Source organism: Vulpes lagopus, chromosome 2 (assembly GCF_018345385.1).
Source record: "Vulpes lagopus strain Blue_001 chromosome 2, ASM1834538v1, whole genome shotgun sequence".
NCBI lineage: Eukaryota > Metazoa > Chordata > Mammalia > Carnivora > Canidae > Vulpes > Vulpes lagopus.
This window is the reverse complement of record NC_054825.1, coordinates 171,287,932-171,306,085: the sequence shown is the minus strand read 5'-3', so window position 1 is coordinate 171,306,085 and position 18,154 is coordinate 171,287,932. Positions and strand designations below refer to the sequence as shown.

The 18,154-nt window shown below is 45.0% G+C and overlaps 1 protein-coding gene across 2 annotated transcripts in view; it reads left to right on the top strand.

The window, feature by feature from the left end:
* Nucleotides 1–1,425: 1,425 nt before the first annotated feature.
* SPINT2 (serine peptidase inhibitor, Kunitz type 2) overlaps nucleotides 1,426–18,154 on the top strand; it is a 28,724-nt gene continuing 11,995 nt past the window's right edge. Inside the window, exon 1 of one of the 2 annotated variants that reach the window (XM_041742528.1) lies at nucleotides 1,426–1,969. In XM_041742528.1, coding sequence (XP_041598462.1) covers nucleotides 1,864–1,969 — 106 coding nt within the window. In that variant the 5' untranslated portion in view covers nucleotides 1,426–1,863. The remainder of the gene's footprint in view (nucleotides 1,970–18,154) is intronic. The other variant, XM_041742527.1, reaches the window with a different exon arrangement.

The window sequence follows — 18,154 nt, the reverse complement described above, 5'->3', positions numbered from 1 at the left end:
GAGCCCGAGGTAGGACTCAATCCCGGGTCTCCAGGATCAGGCCCCTGGGCCAAAGGCGGAGCCAAACCGCTGAGCCACCCGGGCTGCCCTATTTTTTTTTTTTTTTTAAGATTTTTTGATTTATTCATTTGAGAGAGAGAGACAGACAGAGAGAGAGTGCACAAGCAGGGGGAGAGGCAGAGGGAGAGGGAGAAGCAGACTCCCCACTGAGCTGGGAGCCCTACATGGGATAGTTCTCAGGACCTGGAGATCATCACCGCAGCTGGAAGGCAGACACTTAACCATCTGAAGCCCCCCAGGCGCCCCTAAATAATATCTTTAAAAAAGTAGGGACGACTGGGTGGCTCTGCGGTTGAGCGTCTGCGTTTGGCACAGAGCATGATCCCCGGGTCCTGGGATTAAGTTCCACATCCGGCTCCCTACAGGGAGCCTGCTCCTCCCTCTGCCTGTGTCTCTGCCTCTCTCTGTGTCTCTCATGAATAAATAAATACAATTTTAAAATACAATAAAATAAAAAATAAAAAATAATAAAGGGCCCAAAATTTTGCTTCAGTTAAACACTATTTTGATAACCCAGTTAAAGCTCTTCACATATTATTATGCCAGAAGGGAGACTGAATAGTGGGAGTGGCCCTGGATCCAGGAGGGCACGGTTGCCTTTCTTGCCTGAGGACTTTTGCATTTGCCATTCCGGATGCTTGGAATGTTTGGCCATCAGCCCTTGTCATCCTCCAGGGTTCATTATCCAAGCCACCTCCTCACTTCCATCACCTCAGTCCCGGATCATTCAGTCTGCGCTTCCCTGTCACATCCCCAATCATTTTTTAAAAATATTTTATTTACTTATTCATGAGAGATACAGAGAGAGAGGCGGAGACACAGGCAGAGGGAGAGGCAGGCTCCATGCAGGGAACCCGACGTGGGACTCCATCCCGGGACCCCAGGATCACGTCCTGGGCCGAAGGCAGCCGAAGGCAGGCACCAAACCGCTGCGCCACCCAGGGATTCCCCCCCCCCCCAATCATTTTAATCACTCTGTCCTATGCTTCCATCATCAGTCATTACTCTCGGCTGTTCCTGTCTGGTGAGGAAGGGCCTAGTCTGGCGAGGTCACCGCTGGGTTTCCAGTAACGCGCCTGGCAGGCGGTCAGTGAACGGTGAATTTAATAAATCGCTCACCCTCAAAGGAGGGCAGAAATAGGCGAGCTTCATCGTCACAATCTCAGGAGCCGCGGAAGAGCGTCCCGTGCCCTCTCCCGCCACCCCGAGGCCCGGCCCAAGAGTGAAGGTGCCGGGACATCACGCGGCCCCGGCGCAGGGTAGCTCGAGCCCCAGGGCTCCGCGGGCTTGCGCCTCCCCGAGGGCTAGGAGCTACCGCGGGCGGGACAATGCAGGCCCCGCCCACCCCCGGGCCAGCCCAGGTGCGCCGGGAGGCCCGCCGCTCAGGTGCGGCTCCCTGCGCCTGCGCGCCCCGCCTCGCCAGGTGCGCCCCGCCCCCTCACCGACCTGCACCTTCGCGAGCTGCTCGGAGGCGGCCGCCATTGGCTCTGGCGCCCACCGAGCGTTTCGAGGTGCGGCGGGGCTCCGAAGGGTGAGAAGGTCGCTGAGTGTCGCGCCTGGGGCAAGGGGCGAGTGCGGGGGCGGACAGAAGCCGCGCGGGCGTGGGAGGGCGACCGTCAGCCCGCCGAAGGGCCGCGGAAGACTCCGGCCGCCGCCGCACCGCGCGGCCCCTCCGCGAGCGCCCGCACCTGAACGCGAGGCTCTCCAGCGCGCGTGCGCGCCAAGGGTCTTCCCGCCCCCGATCGCGAGACCCTAACGGCCAGCGGCTCGACGCTTCGCCTGCGCTGCCGGGTGGAGCCCGTCATGGCGCAGCTCTGTGGGCCGGGGCGGTGCGGGGCGCTCCTCGCCCTGCTGGCCTCGCTGCTGCTCTTCCGGGCTGAGGCGGCCGACGGAGAACGTGGCGTCCACGGTGAGGGCCGGCCCGGGGCGGGTCCCCGGGGAGGCGTGGAAGGCCGGGCGGGGGCGAAGTAGGAGCGCGGGGGGCCTCGGGCGGGGGCTGAACCGGGCGGGTGGGCGGGAGGGAGTTGGGGGCGGCCCGGTGAAGCTCAGGGGGTGTGGCGGGGCGGGCTCTGGGAGGTGGAGCCTGGGGAAGAGGTTTGGGGGGCCCCGGGAATGAGGACGGGCGGCCGAGCCAGGGGCAGGAAAGTTTCCTGCGGGTAAGGGAGGAGACTTCGGATTATTGACCGAAGAGGAGTGGCTTTGGCCCTTCCTGTGGCAGGAAGTGGGGGAGAGGCCCGACAGAACAGCAGCCTCCTGCTGCCCCGGAGGGCCCTGGGAGGCCAGGCCTGAGGAGGGTGGGGGTTGGATCAGGTGACGCTGAGGCAGCTCTGGCTTCTGGGAAGAACCCCTCACGCCCACCTCTTTGGAAGTTGGACCACAGCCTCCCGAGAGATCTTATCTGGTTCAGTTGCGGTAGAGCGCCTCCAAATGGAAAGGTGTTTCTCCGTGAAATCCAAAGGGAGAAGAACAAAAGCATTGGAGGGGAGAAACTTTGCCAAGGTGCAAGAGTGAGGGCCCCTGGGGCACCTGGGTGGCTCAGTGATTGAGCGTCTGCCTTTGGCCCAGGGTGTGATCGAGTCCCCCATCAGGCTCCATGCATGGAGCCTGCTTCTCCCTCTGCCTGTGTCTCTGCGCCTCTCTGTGTGTCTCTCATGAATAAATAGGTAAAATCTTAAAAAAAAAATGGGGACCCCTTGGTATAAGAAGAGTATTGGCATTGAGAAGCAGGGGTTGGGTTCATGGAACTGATCCTTACAGGTTGGTGGAGAATATAAGGCTCTCTACATTCTGTGCAAAGTTTGGCCTGGGAAGGCCTTTTTGAATAAATGTTCTAACCTCAACTGCTTTGGACAAGCACAGCCAGGATTTGAAAAAAAAAAAGAAAGAAAGAAAGAAAGAAAGAAAACCCTCTTTTCAAAGAAGAATTCATTGATTCAGCAAAACGTATTGAGTCCCTGTTATGTGTCAGGGATGGTCCTGGCACCGGTGATAACAGCTGTGACTCAGACATGCCAGGTCCCTGCGCTTAAAGAGCTTATATTCTAGTGGGAGAGACAGAGACAGTGAGTAAACATTAAGATAAGGAGCAGTCCCCACAGGATTAAATTACTAAGAAGTAAATGAACAGGGTGAAGTCCACAAACAATGTGATGTAAGATGATGGGGCGGCTTTAGCTCAGGTGGTCAGGAGAGGTCTCTGAGGAGGGTGACCTCTTGAGCCCTAACAAGAACCAGGAGGTAGCAGGCACACAAAGACCTGGTGGGTGAGAGTCCAGTTGGAGGTAATGGAGTAAAAGGCTTCGAGGTTGGAGCAAGCCTGATGGTGTTCAAGGAAAAGACAGACGCCTGGGTGGCTCAGGAGGTTGAAAATCTGCCTTTGGCTCAGGGCGGGATCCCGGAGTTCCGGGATGGAGTCCGGCATCGGAGCCTGCTTCTCTCCCTGCTTGTGTCTCTGCCTCTTTCTCTCTCTCTCATGAATAAATAAAATCTTAAAAAAAAAAAAGGAAAAGACAACTATCACACTGGAGCAGGAGTCAGGGTGGGGAGAGAATTGGAGGAGGATGTGAGGGGGGAGAAGTAGGCAGGAGCCAGGTGGCTTCGTAGGCTGGCATTTGGGGTGGAGAGAAAGCAGGATGTGTAGACACCAAGTCATCACCTGTGGTGGCTTCCGAAGGCTGTTAATTTCCCCATACCTGAGGCAGAGAAGAAAAATGAGCTAATGGGCATGTCAGGGGTCAATGGGGGAGAGGATCAGCTCTGTAGGTCAAGTAATCAAGGGTGCAGTGGTCATTCTTACAGTCTAAACCAGAACTCGACAGCTCTTCTGGAGTTTTTTCCAATAATGTGATTATGTTAGGATGTGCTTTCCAGTTACCTGGCCTGGGACTTTATCAAAACTGAGTTTAGGGTTAACCTCAACTGCTTACTCTGAGCGCCAATGTGTTTTTAATCCTTGAAACAACCTGGAGCAGTGGTCTTGCCTTGGGTCACGCGATACTATTTGAGAAAGTCAGTTGTCTGGCTTCAGAGGCCCTCTCTTTTCCTAATGGCCTTTCTGGTTGCTGCAGCTGGCTGGACCTCCTGACCTTTCAGAAGTATTCTTGCCTGGTTTTGTGAACTAATGACCTTGCTTATCTGAAGTTCTGTTTGTTTGAAAGCTTTCAGTAGTTGAATTTGAGGCGGGAAGTAGTTTTAATTTCTTTTCACCCCTTATTGCTCTTATTTTTCTCAGGGAGCGAGGTTTTCCACTAAGAGCGACATGTTTCTCCAGCCACATTGCAACTGCATAGATGCCACTAGATGAGTATGGTGAAGTGAGAAGGTGTGTAGTGAATGTGTGAGGGGGTGATCATAATGGTTGGTCAAGGAATTTAATCTGTGTGAAGACTGAGGGCACTGAGGGGTAGAGGAAAGGTGTAGGGTCAGTGAATTGTTGGAGTTAAGGTTTTGGAGAGAATGAATAGAAAGACAGGATACAGTGCACAGTGAGTGAGATGCATGAAGCTGAGATTCCAAGAGGCTGTGCTTACTGAGACAAGGTCTAGGCATAACCATTGGGGGGAGAGGCTGAGGGGAAGACCAAATTGTTGGAGAAGAGATCTAGGAACCCAAGAGGCCAAGGATGGTCCGAGGGTCACCCACCTGGGTATGGAAATCACTGAGAACGATGAGAGAGGCAGCATGAGTCATGAAATGAGGCTAGGAGATGATGCACAAGGTGGGGTACAATCTACTTTGATGATGAGATTAATAGCTGGGTTTTGAGAGGACAGGTGTAGAAGCAGCACCAGGAGCAAGGAGACCTACCTTTTTGGAAGGGCACAAGAGAAGGCATGTCCTCAAGGGAGAACAGGAGTAAGAAAGTGACAAGAATGTTCAAAGAAGAGACTGAGGAAATGAGAGATTTTGTTTAACGTAGTTGCTAAGTTCCAAGCCCCAGAAGTTAGGGGAAGAGAGATGGGAACAAAATAGGGTGTATATGGGGATGAGGCGGATAATTCAGGAGTCTGGGGTTGATGTGATAAGCAAATGATAGGAGAGTTATGTGGTTTCAAGACTGACAATGTTGGGCAGATACTAGGTGTTGGAGGGCAGATAGGAAGGGGTGTGGGCTGTAGTGGACATGTGGGGTCTGGACAAAGGGTGTCCTGAAACCAGACCCGTGGAGGTGGGGGAAAGCTGATGGTGCCCTGGGTGTTGGCTAGCATTCAGGGAGTCTGCCATGGAAAGCAGACATAGTATAAACTGGCCCAAGAAGCCTCAAACAGACTTTTTTTTTTTAATAGATTTTTATTTATTTATTTATTCATGAAAGACAGAGATAGAGGGGCAGAGACACAGGCAGAGGGAGAAGCAGGCTCCATGCAGGGAGCCCGACGTGGGACTCGATCCCAGGACTCCAGGATCACACCCTGGACTGAAGGCGGCGCTAAACCGCTGAGCCACCCAGGCTGCCTGAGATTTTTTTTTAATGGAAAAATTTGGCTAGGGCTCTGCATGAAAAATGTGAAAGTCAGTGGCATCAGGGCAGTGTTCCCACATAGCACCCATAACTTTTGGAAATGACATATACTGCTCTCCCTCAGTCTTTATGCACTTGGCCTGCCCACCTTATCTCTAAGCATTTGAGTTGTGACCCCCATCCCCACACATCTTAAGAATATGCCGTATTTAGTAAATGGAGGTAGAGAAAACATAATGGCTCTTTATAAATTGTATGGTGTAGGGACAGGTGTGTGTATCATTGCTGTTAGGGAGGGAAAAGCCCTTATCAGGTGGCCACAAATGTGTGTGATTTTTTTTTTTTAATCTCTTCCCTGGGTGGATAAGTCTTGTAATTTGGAATGCCACAATATATGTAATTTTAATTTCAGTACAAGGGCAGGTAATACAGTTGGCCCTTGAACAACATGGGGATCAGGGGCACGTCTGTGCAGTTGAAAATTCACAGGTAACTTTTGATTCCTCTGAAATTTAATCTCCTGATAGCCTACTGTTGACTAGAAGCCTTACCAATAACACAATTAACACATATTTTGTATGTTACGTGTATTAAATACTGTATTACAATAAGCTAGAGAAAAGAAAATGTTATTAAAATCATCAGTACGAAGGTCAACTGTGTATTCTTTTTCAGAATAAAACTTCAGAAATTCCTTTGGGAAGTTTAAGTGTAGTTCCTGCTGGCAATAACTTTATGCCTGACCTTGGGCAGCAGAATTGGCGTTAATGGTTACTGGGCTCATAGTTCTTTGTTGATTGTTCTTGGGACTTTCCACTGGAGAAAAGTGCAGCAGCCTTCATGTTAGAGCCTCCATTGCACTTTCAAGTGATCTTCAGTTTCCATCAACCTCTTGGGTTGATTACAGTCTCCCCCAGAACTTTGACTCTAGGACAAACTTTCCAGCACTTCTCCAGTAAGCATGTTCTTCAGCACCACTCCTTTCTCTTCTCTTAACACCCATAGATGGTTATAATATAAACTGGTCAGAGATAGGACAAAGAACTAAAGTGCAGTTGGTGTTGGTGATCAGCTCAGCGTTCTCCAAAGTAGCATCTTCAAGTATTCTTTTTTTTTTTTTTTAAGATTGATTTATTTATTTGGGAGAGATCATGCATGCACCTGAGTGGGGGGAAGGGCTGATGGACAGAATCTTCAGACAGATTCTGCTGAGCTTGAGGCCCCACCCCCACCTGGACACTATAGGGCTCCATCCCACCACCCATGAGATCACCACCAAACTAAGAATGTGACACTCAACCAACTGAGCTGCCCAGGTGCCCCTAGTGTCTTCTAGTATTCCTGCCACTTTTTTTGCTTGCAGTCAAAACAGTTTGGTTCCCATATAGTTTGAAATATTTATTCACTTATTTATTCAATACATATTTATTGAACACCTACCCCGTGCCAGGTACAGTGTTAGGCCCAGGAATCAGAGAACTGAACAAAACAAATGACTTCCTGATCCTTGGCAGCTGCCTTGTAATTTAAGGACAACAGTACAATAAATAAATGAGCAATGAATAGATATCTGGTGATGAGTACCTTAAGAAAAGTAAGGCTTGGTGTGCTTACTACTGAAAATACGGCCTTTGAGGCTCAAATGGTGACACTCTTTAAAATTGAGGGCCTTGGGATCCCCGGGTGGCGCAGCGGTTTGACGCCTGCCTTTGGCCCAGGGCGCGATCCTGGAGACCGGGATTGAGTCCCACGTCGGGCTCCCGGTGCATGGAGCCTGCTTCTCCCTCTGCCTGTGTCTCTGCCTCTCTCTCTCTCTCTCTGTGTGTGTGACTATCATAAATAAATAAAAATTTAAAAAAAATTAAAAAAATAAAATTGAGGGCCTCACTTTCAGGTCCACTGAAACATTCCTTTGCCTTGGTCAGCATTTGAGAGCTCAGCCTGTGGTGTAGAAAGCAAACTTCTCCTCTTTCACTCAGCTCCCCATGCACTTCTCAGTTTTTCCATCCCCAGAGTCATTTGCAATTCTCACACTTGTCTTGAGGTAATTGGCCAGGCCTCTGCCATGTGCTGAGGCCAAATAAGTGATGAGGTAGCTTGAGATTCATGTTAGAGGGGAGAGAATCCTGAAGGGGTCACACTGAGGGGACTTCATCGACCCCAGGAAGTCTTGGTGGCCTACTGGTCACATGACTAATGCGGTTTTCACAGGGACCCCAGAAGCACTAGCGTGAGGATTATGGGTATCTTTTTGCAGTCCTGGTCACAAATGTCATTTCATGTAATGTTTCTGACATCTTTTTGAAAACTGGAAATGAATGCTGGAACATGGATGCTGAGGTCCAGTAACTTTATTTGTTTATGAACTTTATTTATTTATTTATTAAAGATTTTATTTATTCATGACAGAGAGAAGCAGAAACAGGCAGAGGGAGAAGCAGGCTCCATGCAAGGAGCCTGACATGGGACTCCACCCTGGGACTCCGGGATCACGCCTTGAGCCTAAGGCAGACACTGAACTGCTGAGCCACCCAGGCATCCCAAAGGAGTCCAGTAACTTTAGAGTTTAGTTACTTTGGAATTATTTGAAGTACATTTTTCATGATTGGAAAACCACTTTAGAAGGAGGGCAGAAAAAAAAAAAAGGAGGGCAAAATTTTAGCTGTTGTTTTACACACTGATGTTTTTAGATGGCTCTCACCCAGCAGGGTCCTGGGTCAGTGGTTTCTGAACTCCTTGAGTTCATACGTCATATTTTTTTGTCTTTTTCCCTGGGTCTGTCATTTAGAATCTAGGGCATGCTCTTAAGGGGGTAAAAAATATTAGGTGTTATCATAGTTTGTGACCTTTTTTAAGTTGTATTTTATTTATTTGAGAGAGAAAGCAGGAGCAAGGGGAAGGGGGAGGGGCAGAGGGAGAAGCAGACTCCCTGCTGAGCAGGAAGCCTGGACATGGGGACTCGATCCCAGGACCCTGAGATCAAGACCTGAGCTGAAGGCAGATGCTTAACTGACTGAGCTACCTAGGTGCCCAGTTTGTGACCTTTCAAAAGGCCGCTCCGCATAAATATATAGTATGTATGTGGTATCGAAATTTAATGGGATGATTAAGAAAAACATGTCTAGGGCAGCCCTGGTGGCTCAGCGGTTTAGTGCCGCCTTCAGCCCAGGGCCTGATCCTGGAGATCCGGAATCAAGTCCCATGTCGGGCTCCCTGCATGGAGCCTGCATCTCCCTCAGCCTGTGTCTCTGCCTCTCTCTCTCTGTCTCTCTCTCTGTCTCTCTCTCTCTGTCTCTTCATGAATAAATAAATAAAATCTTTAAGAAAAAAGAAAAGGAAAAACATATCTTAAAAGGTTCCTCTTAGAGGAATGATAATGAAATTTTGAGAAATACTATTTGTGGGAGAAGGTTCATTAGCTTTCATCAATTTGTGAAAATGGCCCATGATTCAGAAAAGGTTAAGAGTCCCTAAATATGAGGGGTGCCTGAATGTCTCTCAGTCTCTGCCCTAAATATGAGGGGTGCCTGAATGTCTCTCAGTCTCTGCCTATGGCCCAGGTCATGATCCCAGGACTCTGGGATTGAGCCCCACATTGGGCTGCCTGCTCAGTGGGGGAGCCTGCTCCTCCCTCCCACTTGTGCTGTCTCTGTCTCTCAAATAAATAAATAAAAATCTTAAAGAAAAAAAAAAAGAATCCCTGAATGTAAATTAACAGGCAGTCCCATGAGAGACACTGAAACTGTTTCCTTCCAAGTTATTCAGATGAGCTACTGTGATTCTAGTTAGAAATTTAGCTGAAAAAAAAAAAAAAGAAAGAAATTTAGCTGAGGGTAGAATTTATAGCCCTGTTTGATGAATGTGAGGTGACAGTGGGTAGGAGTGGTGGTTTGCATTGTGTTAGTGGCTTATAAAATGTGAACTTTTATATCTAAATATTTTATATCTAAAATGCCAAGGTTTTGGGACACCTGGGTGGCTCAGCGGTTGAGCATCTGCCTTTGGCTCACAGGAACCAAGATTGAGTCCCGTATCAGGCTCCCTATGGGAAGCCTGCTTTTCCCTCAGTCAATGTCTCTGCCTCTCTGTGTCTCTCATGAATAAATAAATCTTTTTTAAAAATGCCAAGGCTTTATATCTAAAACAAAATATTATGAGTCTTATATTAAGTTGGATTTGTCATTGCAAGTCATTGGATTTGACATTGGATAATGTCATTTGTCATTCTTTCCTCATAAGTACCTAAAGTTATTTTAAAGTTTCTGAATTACTTATCCTAATAATGACAACTTCCAAGCACCCAAACCTAGAGGAGATGGTTAGTTGTAGCTTTCTGTATTGAAAACAGAAGCAGTCAAGTATGTGGAATGCAGATAGGTGGATTTCTAGATCACTTTGAAATAAGGCTGATCAAAAAGTGAATGTTAACTTTGGAATTTGGCATAGTGGAATTAAAACAGCTATGAGTGGGCAGCCCCAGTGACTCAGCGGTTTAGTGCCGCCTTCAGCCCAGGGCCTGATCCTGGAGACCTGGGATGGAGTCCCATGTTTGCTCCCTGCCTGGAGCCTGTTTCTCCCTCTGCCTGTGTCTCTGTCTCTTTCTCTCTGTGTGTGTGTCTCTCTTGAATAAATAAATAAATAATCTTAAAAAAAAAAACAGCTCTGAGTACCTCCCTAATATTCAGGACCTCTTCATACAGAACTTCTTAAAAGATTCTCCCATTCTTTGGTGAAAAGATACTTGAAGGTCTGAATGGGTTACCAGAGCATATTCTTTCTTGTTTTCCTCAGGCTGTGGACTGTTATCTCAGGATAATGTGGGGTTGCTGAACTTTGATCTGTGTGATAGTTTGCCATTGTCTTACTCTGGGTGAAGATAAGGAAAGGTGTCACTTTAGGCTCGGTAAATGGTCACACAGCAGAAAAGGGAGGAGTGATGGTTGAATTGGTTTGATCAGCTTGGACTTGAGGTTGTACTTGGTGGTTTTCCATATCCCCTGTGTCCTGTCAGCATATTCAGTTGGACTTTCTAGTGAACTGTGGCGTCCTTTTTACCTTCATTCTCACTGGCCTCATAAAAATATATTATCTACTGTTTATTCAAAACTTTGTGCCACATGTTTTAAGGGCTTATAATGGAATACAAAACTCCTTTAATCTTCATAGCCTTCTTATGTTATTGGTCTGTGTGTCAAAGAAATCCCTCCCATTTGAGTTGTTTTTGAGAAATGCATCTGTAGGGATCCCCGGGTGGCTCAGTGGTTTAGTGCCTGCCTTTGGCCCAGGGCGTGATCCTGGAGACTTGGAATTGAGTCTCACATTGGGCTCCCTGCATGGAGCCTGCTTCTCCCTCTGCCTGTCTCTGTCTGTCTGTCTGTCTCTCTCTCTCTCTCTGTCTCTCATGAATAAATAAATAAAATCTGGGATCCCTGGGTGGCTCAGCGGTTTAGCGCTTGCCTTTGGCCCAGGGCACAATCCTGGAGATCCGGGATCGAATCCCACGTCTCCCGGTGCATGGAGCCTGCTTCTCCCTCTGCCTGTGTCTCTGCCTCTCTCTCTCTCTCACTGTGTGCCTATCATAAGTAAATGAAAATTAAAAATAAATAAAAATAAATAAAATAAAATAAAAAAATAAAATCTTAAAAAAAAAAGAACTGCATCTGTACATGCCCCCAGAATTTACCTCAGTGGGGCCTATGGAGGAAAAGCTGACTAATCTCCTTGCTTTATTAACAGTGAATTCAAGTGCCCTTTCTCAGACAAGTCATTGTCAGGACAGCCTCAAGATTAATAAATAGTGCATTCCAAAGCAGGCAACATAAGTCTAGATGTCATAAAAGGAGACTTTGTGCTAACAAACTTGCCAGAAAACACTTTTATACTAATTAGATCCAGAATATGTATTAAATCACACGAGAGACCCTCACTTCAACTTGGGCTGAGTTATATTTATGTCCTCAAGACAGTTCTCTTGCTAACATTCTCAGCTTTTATTACCAAACTTATTTTATTATTATTTTTAAAGATTTTATTTATTCATGAGAGACTCACAGAGAGATGCAGAGACATAGGCAGAGGGAGAAACAGGCTCCCTATACAGAGCCTGATTCGGGACTTGACTTGATCCCAGGACCCCAGGATCTTGACCTGAACCAAAGGCACCCAACCACTGAGCTACCCAGGTGCCCCTAAATTAAATGGATTTTAAAGAGAAAACTCTGTTACTACAGAATATTTCTGACACCAGCTGAATGGACTTTTCCACAATCAAGCAGTTCTCAGTGGACACCCATTTAACTCACTTCTGACACCAACTCCCTGGAATAGCATGGACCCCATAGGTTACCAGCTCTGTCCCACAAGAGTGTCCCTCCCCCACAGTCAGGTGAAAGTCCCAGGTTGTCACCTGTACTTCCTTTTTTTTTTTTTTTTTTAATATTTATTTATTCATGAGAGACACAGAGAAGCAGAGAACACAGGCAGAGGGAAAAAGCAAGCTCCATGCAGGAAGCCCAAAGTCGGACTCGATCCCGGGACCCCGGGATCACACCCTGAGCCAAAGGCAGACACCCAGCCACCCAGGCATCTCTGTTACATGTACTTCTGACCTACTATAAATCAAGGGTTGCTACAACCCCCTTGGATTTAATAATTGCTAGAATGGCTCACAGAACTCAGGGAGATTCATTTGCCAGTGTATTATAAAGGATCCCAGTGAACAGCCAGATGAAGATACAGAGTGAAGTCTGGGAGGGTCCCCAGCACAGAAGCTTCTGTCCTCGTGGAGTTTAGGGTAAGATACCCCCCTTGTACATGATGTGTTCATCAGCCCGTCTTTCTTAACTCCTTCGGTTGGGCTTTTTTTTTGGAAGTTACTAACTCAAACTCTCATCCCACTCTCCTTCTTGGAGGATGGGGGTGGGACTGAAAATTCCAACCTTTTCATCTTTCCTTTCTTTCTGGCATCCAGCCCCCATCCTGAAGCTATCTAGGGGCTGCCCAGCCACTAATAATCTCATTATCACTCCAGAGATTCCCAGGCTCTTAGCTCTTGTGTTAGGGACCCAGGTCAAAGACCAATTATTTGAAGAAAGTTGCCAAATGTTGGATCCATAATCAGAGTTTTGCCTTATCTTCCTGAGTCTTCCAAGATTTTTCCAATTTACATACTTCAAGCTTCTAAAATCTGCATGACTTTTTTTCTTAATCCAGCCAGCTCTAAATCAGTAAATATGTGGCTTGCTGAATTAAAGACTATGGAGTTTATATATTTGCCAGTTTTATTGTTAGGTTCCCATGTTATGAGTGAGGAAATGGGCATAGGAAGGTTAGGAAACAGCCCCTAGGTAAGACAGTGGGCTCATAAGAGGCAGCCAGGGATTCCTGTACACATAGGCTCCTTTATCAGAATGAGGATCTGTCCTGCACGCTTTTGCTAAATGACTTTTCTGTATGTGTCACTCCCCTATGCCAGAGCCTTTGGTCATTTCCTTGTACCTTAGGTTGGCTTACAAGTCCTTTGAATTTCTGATGTGATTGAAATATTTTTTTTTAAATAAATTAATTTTTATTGGTGTTCAATTTACCAACATACAGAAAAACACCCAGTGCTCATCCCGTCAAGTGTCCCCCTCAGTGCCCGTCACCCATTCCCCCCCACCCTCTGCCCTCCTCCCCTTCCACCACCCCGTGATTGAAATATTTTACTCTGTGTGATTTTTGATCCAGAGGGTGCACTTTATGGTGACCCCCCCCTAGTAGCTATTCAAACCCTTAGTGCTTAGTAGTGCTCAGGATACTGAAGAATTTAGCATATTTTTAATCTCTCTTTTTTTAAAGATTTTATTTATTTATTCATGAGAGACACAGGCAGGCTCCATGCAGGGAGTCGGATGTGGGACTCGATTCTGGGACTCCAAGATCTTGCCCTGAGCCGAGGGCAGATGCTCAACCGCTGAGCCACCCAGGTGTCCCTGCACATTTTTATTTATCATGTAGTTTTAAGCTTTTTAAATGAAAATTTTAAACAGAAGGGACCATAATCCACTATCCTGAAAAAAACACTGCTGACCCTTAAAAAAAAACAAAAGTAATGCATTTACAGGATTAGAATACTCAACCTGTACTGAAAGATACAGATGGAAAAGAAAAACTGTGGAAAAGCCTGTCTCCCTCCTCCAGTCCCTTTCCTTAAATTAAAGGTACATTCATACACTTACCTAAATTAAAAGTTTAGAAAGGAATTATAATATGTAAACCATCCCCCCCCCCCCCCCCCGCCAAGGTCTTATATCAGCACACATCATTTGCCCATTTTGAACAGCGCCAAGTATTCCGTTTTCTGCATGTCTCACAAGTTACTTAACTAGCACAAACAAGATGTCTTGATGGTGAATTTTCAGCTGTTATGGGTCTATTAACAAGCCCTTTGTGGATGTGGTAATCATTGCCCCATTCTCCAAAACACTTGAATTAAATGACTCTGCTTTCTTTGCTTTTTGATACTGAGGAGTGAGCGGTACTTTTATTTTTTTATGTATAAATAAGATTTTTCAAATGTCTGAGGATTATTCTAACAAAATTTCTCTTTGACCATTGTCCTTAAAATTCTAAGTTGCTTTAATAGAAAAGAGTAGTGCTGTTTTTAATGATGGAAGGGTGTGCTATAGAGTTCTTGGTAAGGGATAAACCTGTGGAATGCATGGTCAGTGTTGTTATAAGAAATGTGAACCCTAGGAGTTTACTTGATAACTTTTTTTTTTTTTTAAGATTTTATTTATTTATCCATGAGAGACACAGAGGGAGCAGAGAGAGAGAGGCAGAGACACAGGCAGAGGGAGAAGCAGGCTCCATTCAGGGAGCTCCACCCAGGACTGGATCCCAGGTCTCCAGGATCAGGCCCCTGGGGCCGAAGGTGGTGCTAAATCGCTGAGCCACCTGGGATGCCCTAACTTCTGATCCACATATAAGACTTGGTGAATTCTATAATGACAGGAGTGGAAAATCTGAACACGGTGTTTTTATAAACACTCTAAAGAAGTGTTGGTTGCTGCCTGGGTATGGCCTGCAAGCTAAGTATGTTTTTTACATTTTTTAATGTTTGAAAAAAATATTTCAAGACATGTAAAAATTACATGAAATAAAATTTCAGTGTCCATAAATAAGGTTTTACTGGAATGACAGCCATGGTCATTCATTTACACGTTTGTCTTAAGGCTGCCTCCGTGCTACAATGACACAGTTGAAAAGTTAGAATAGATGGTGATCCACAAAGCCTGAAATAAAGGCAGACCTTGTTTGTGTGGTTTTCAACATGCACATATTTCAGTTACAACAGTGTATAAACTCTGGGTACTTGGGTCAAAGTACAAGTTTCAGCTATTAGCTCTTCAGTCACAAATTATGTGATTCATCACTGCACATCTGTGACTCAGTTCACACAGCGAAGCATGTGGTTGTGTTGCCTCCTTGTTTCCCAGTGATAGTCCTGTGTTAGTTTACAAAAATGGTTAATCAATAGAGAGGATTGACCAAAAAAGATGAAAAGTGCAGCAAAGAGAAAAATGGTAATGCTGGAAGCACAATTCCAATGGAATGTAAGTGGAGTGATGAAGAACTCGCTAACTTCGGGAATGTTGACACTGCCTTGATTTAGGAGACTGGATATACAATCAGAGAAGCCGAAGTGAGAGTCCATTTATCAACAAAACGATGAAAGTGGTGACAAAAAGATGATGTTCCAATGGAAGTAATGGTAAAAACCTCCGCAAAAAGTAAAGCAACTCTCAGAGTAATTGTGACACTGAAAGTGCAAAGGATAAAATGTTGGAAGGTAATCCAAACCTAGAAAGATGTATGACAGTTCATTAGGGTGAATTGAAAATAATGCTTGCTCCATATCAGAAGTTATATGGCTAAAGACCATCACAAGCATTGTTCAAGCTACTCTTGGTAATTTTTTTTTACAAAGAAATTTAAACACCTTAATTCTCAAGTTTCTAATGTTAGCCACATTGTACTAAGTAAATATTAATTATACCATTTTCCATTCTGTATATTTATAATGCACGATTTTTAATGTTTGACAAATTTAAAGGTCTTGGAAGTTAAATTTTTCCTGTTGCTTTCCACACTGTCATGTAAAGCAAGTACTGTCTGTTCACTATTTGGCCCACCATAAAAAAAGTTTGCTGAGCTTGGTCTAGGAAAACAAATGGATGGGAGGAAAGGATCATTTCACGAGTGGCTTCAGACTGCTGAGATGATCCAAGGCTTGCTTTTATAAGGCAGACAATGAGGCAAGAAGTCAGGGTTTTTCAGTGCTTAGACCCATGGGAGTAAAAAGTGTATCAAGGGCTAGGCTCCTAGGAAAGTTCTTTTCACTTGTTTTAGAAGTCAGCTTACTCTGAGTGGATATAAAAAGCAAATAAGGGCTGGCTAGGTGGCTCAGTCGATTAAGCATCTGCCTTTCTGGGATCGAACCTCACTTTGGGCTCCTTACTCACTGGGGGCCTGCTTCTCCCTCTGCACGTCACACCCCCACCCCCACCCCCATGCTCTCTATCTCAAATAAATAAAATGTTTAAAAACACATCCAAATAAAAGAACAAGCTCTCAAGGTGGCTGTTGGTTTGGGGGAGAGAGCAGGTAGGATTAAGGGGCATATGAAGGGTTGGAATTTGATAAAGCTGAGTAGTAGATACACTTGTGTTAAGGTATTTTCTGTACTTTTCAGAATATTTGGAATAGTTTATTAAAATGACAGTTTTTCAAATGACTTAATTATATTTCAAAGTATTTGAAATAGCTTATTTAAATGACTTAATTTTAAAGGCAGTAGTGGCTTTTTGGAGAATGATTAGTACTGTCTTCTTAAGCTTGTAGAGTTACATCAGATTGGTGGTGCCTGGGAGCCTAACTTTGCTGTAATGTCCTTGTTAGTGGGTGACAGCAGGTTATTCTATCCAATTGCACACGAAGGGAAGGTGAGCCATTGGCTTGTTGTCTTGGTCTAAGCTCTAGTGACTTTAGAACCAGAGGAACCTGTTTTCCATGACAAAGGCCAGGCTGTTTGGCAATTTTATAATAGCTAATGTTCAAAATGCCTGCCAGGGGTTTGTAAATTTAGGTTCATATTTCAGATAAAGTGTGATTTTTAACCATTCCTGATGCTTTCCCAAGAGAATGTTGCTGTTTCCTAAAGACAGAAATTCCATTTTTACGTATTCTGAAGTATTTCCAGTTTGGTGCTCCTCATCTTTTCTCCGTTTTTCTTCCTCTGAATTTTGAAAATTTACAGATGTATTTCATTTTGCACTAGCATTTGTGAGCATACACATAGGACCTGAGACACATTTTTCATGATCGTTTCCCAATGCTATTCTAAGGCCAGTATATAGTTTTGTCATCTCTTAGTAGTAATAGAATTATTTATTAAGGAATAACTTCCTGAAAATTTGTCCAAATTCCTCACAGCCTTGGGCAGTTGATGTGGTGTTGTCTGTGACCCTGTCTTTGACCGTGACTGTAAACAGGCCCAGGAAAGGGCCTGGCCTATTGAACCTTCAGATCGTGTTAAGCACCCTGAGGAATGTTTTGGCATTTAGGCATCTTTAGTTTCATATTTTTCCCACTGCCTGTTACTATGCTAACTTTTTCTTTCTGTCCCTCTGAGGGAGGGGTGGTTATGTTATGGCCCAGCTCTAATCCGACCAATGTAAATTCAGATTCAGCTCTGCTTCTTGTTAGCTTAACCATCCCAAGCCTCATTATCCTTGTTTGTAAAGTGGGAAATTGCTATATGATCCACAGTTTTATTTTGACTGTTAGTGCATATAATGTGCGTAGCATAATGCTTTAGTGAAGGTAATAGAAAAGTTTTCAAGAAATAAGTAATGCTCAGCATTTTGGTTCTTTTTTTTTTTTTTTAAGATTTTATTTTTTAAGTAATCTCTACACTAGACTTGAGGTTTGACTCCACAACCCCAAGATCAGGAGTCACATGCTCAAAAAAAAAAAAAAAAAGGAGTCATATGCTCTACTGACTGAGCCAGCCAGGTGCCCCCATATAGGCTCATTTTTATTTTAACCTTGATCTACCAAAGAACAGTGCTTATTTAACCAAAAAAAAAAAAAAAAAAAAACGAAAAAAACAAAAACAAAAAAACAGTTTAAGGAAGATGATAAGTCACGGAAGCCATGTTACATACTAAAGTGTTTCTGGCTTTTTGTGCAAGTCCATTTGGAGAAATGAGAGTGCACTGATGCTCTTTGGGGTGGAGGGGAAGAATGTGTGGCCTGTGTGTCCATTCGAAAGGACAGTGGCTCCTTTACAGCAAACAGGCAAACCATAACAAAATGCTTTTTCATGAGTTCACTTAAGCCTTGAGAGTAAAATTTCTATCATGGAGGCTTTAAAGTAATTTAGTTTGTAAAACCATATGACCAAAATGAGCATTTTCTTAATCTGACAGGGAGCTTCCAGACTCACAGAAAGGACTCTGACTTGACGCAGTCAGGGTATAGTTAAATTTCATCTTGGTGGAACCTAAGTTCAACCAATTAATCTGCTACTTGAAGTTCTTATTTTTACTCTAATCAAATGTGTGTAAAAAAGGAGATAAGCTTTTTTCT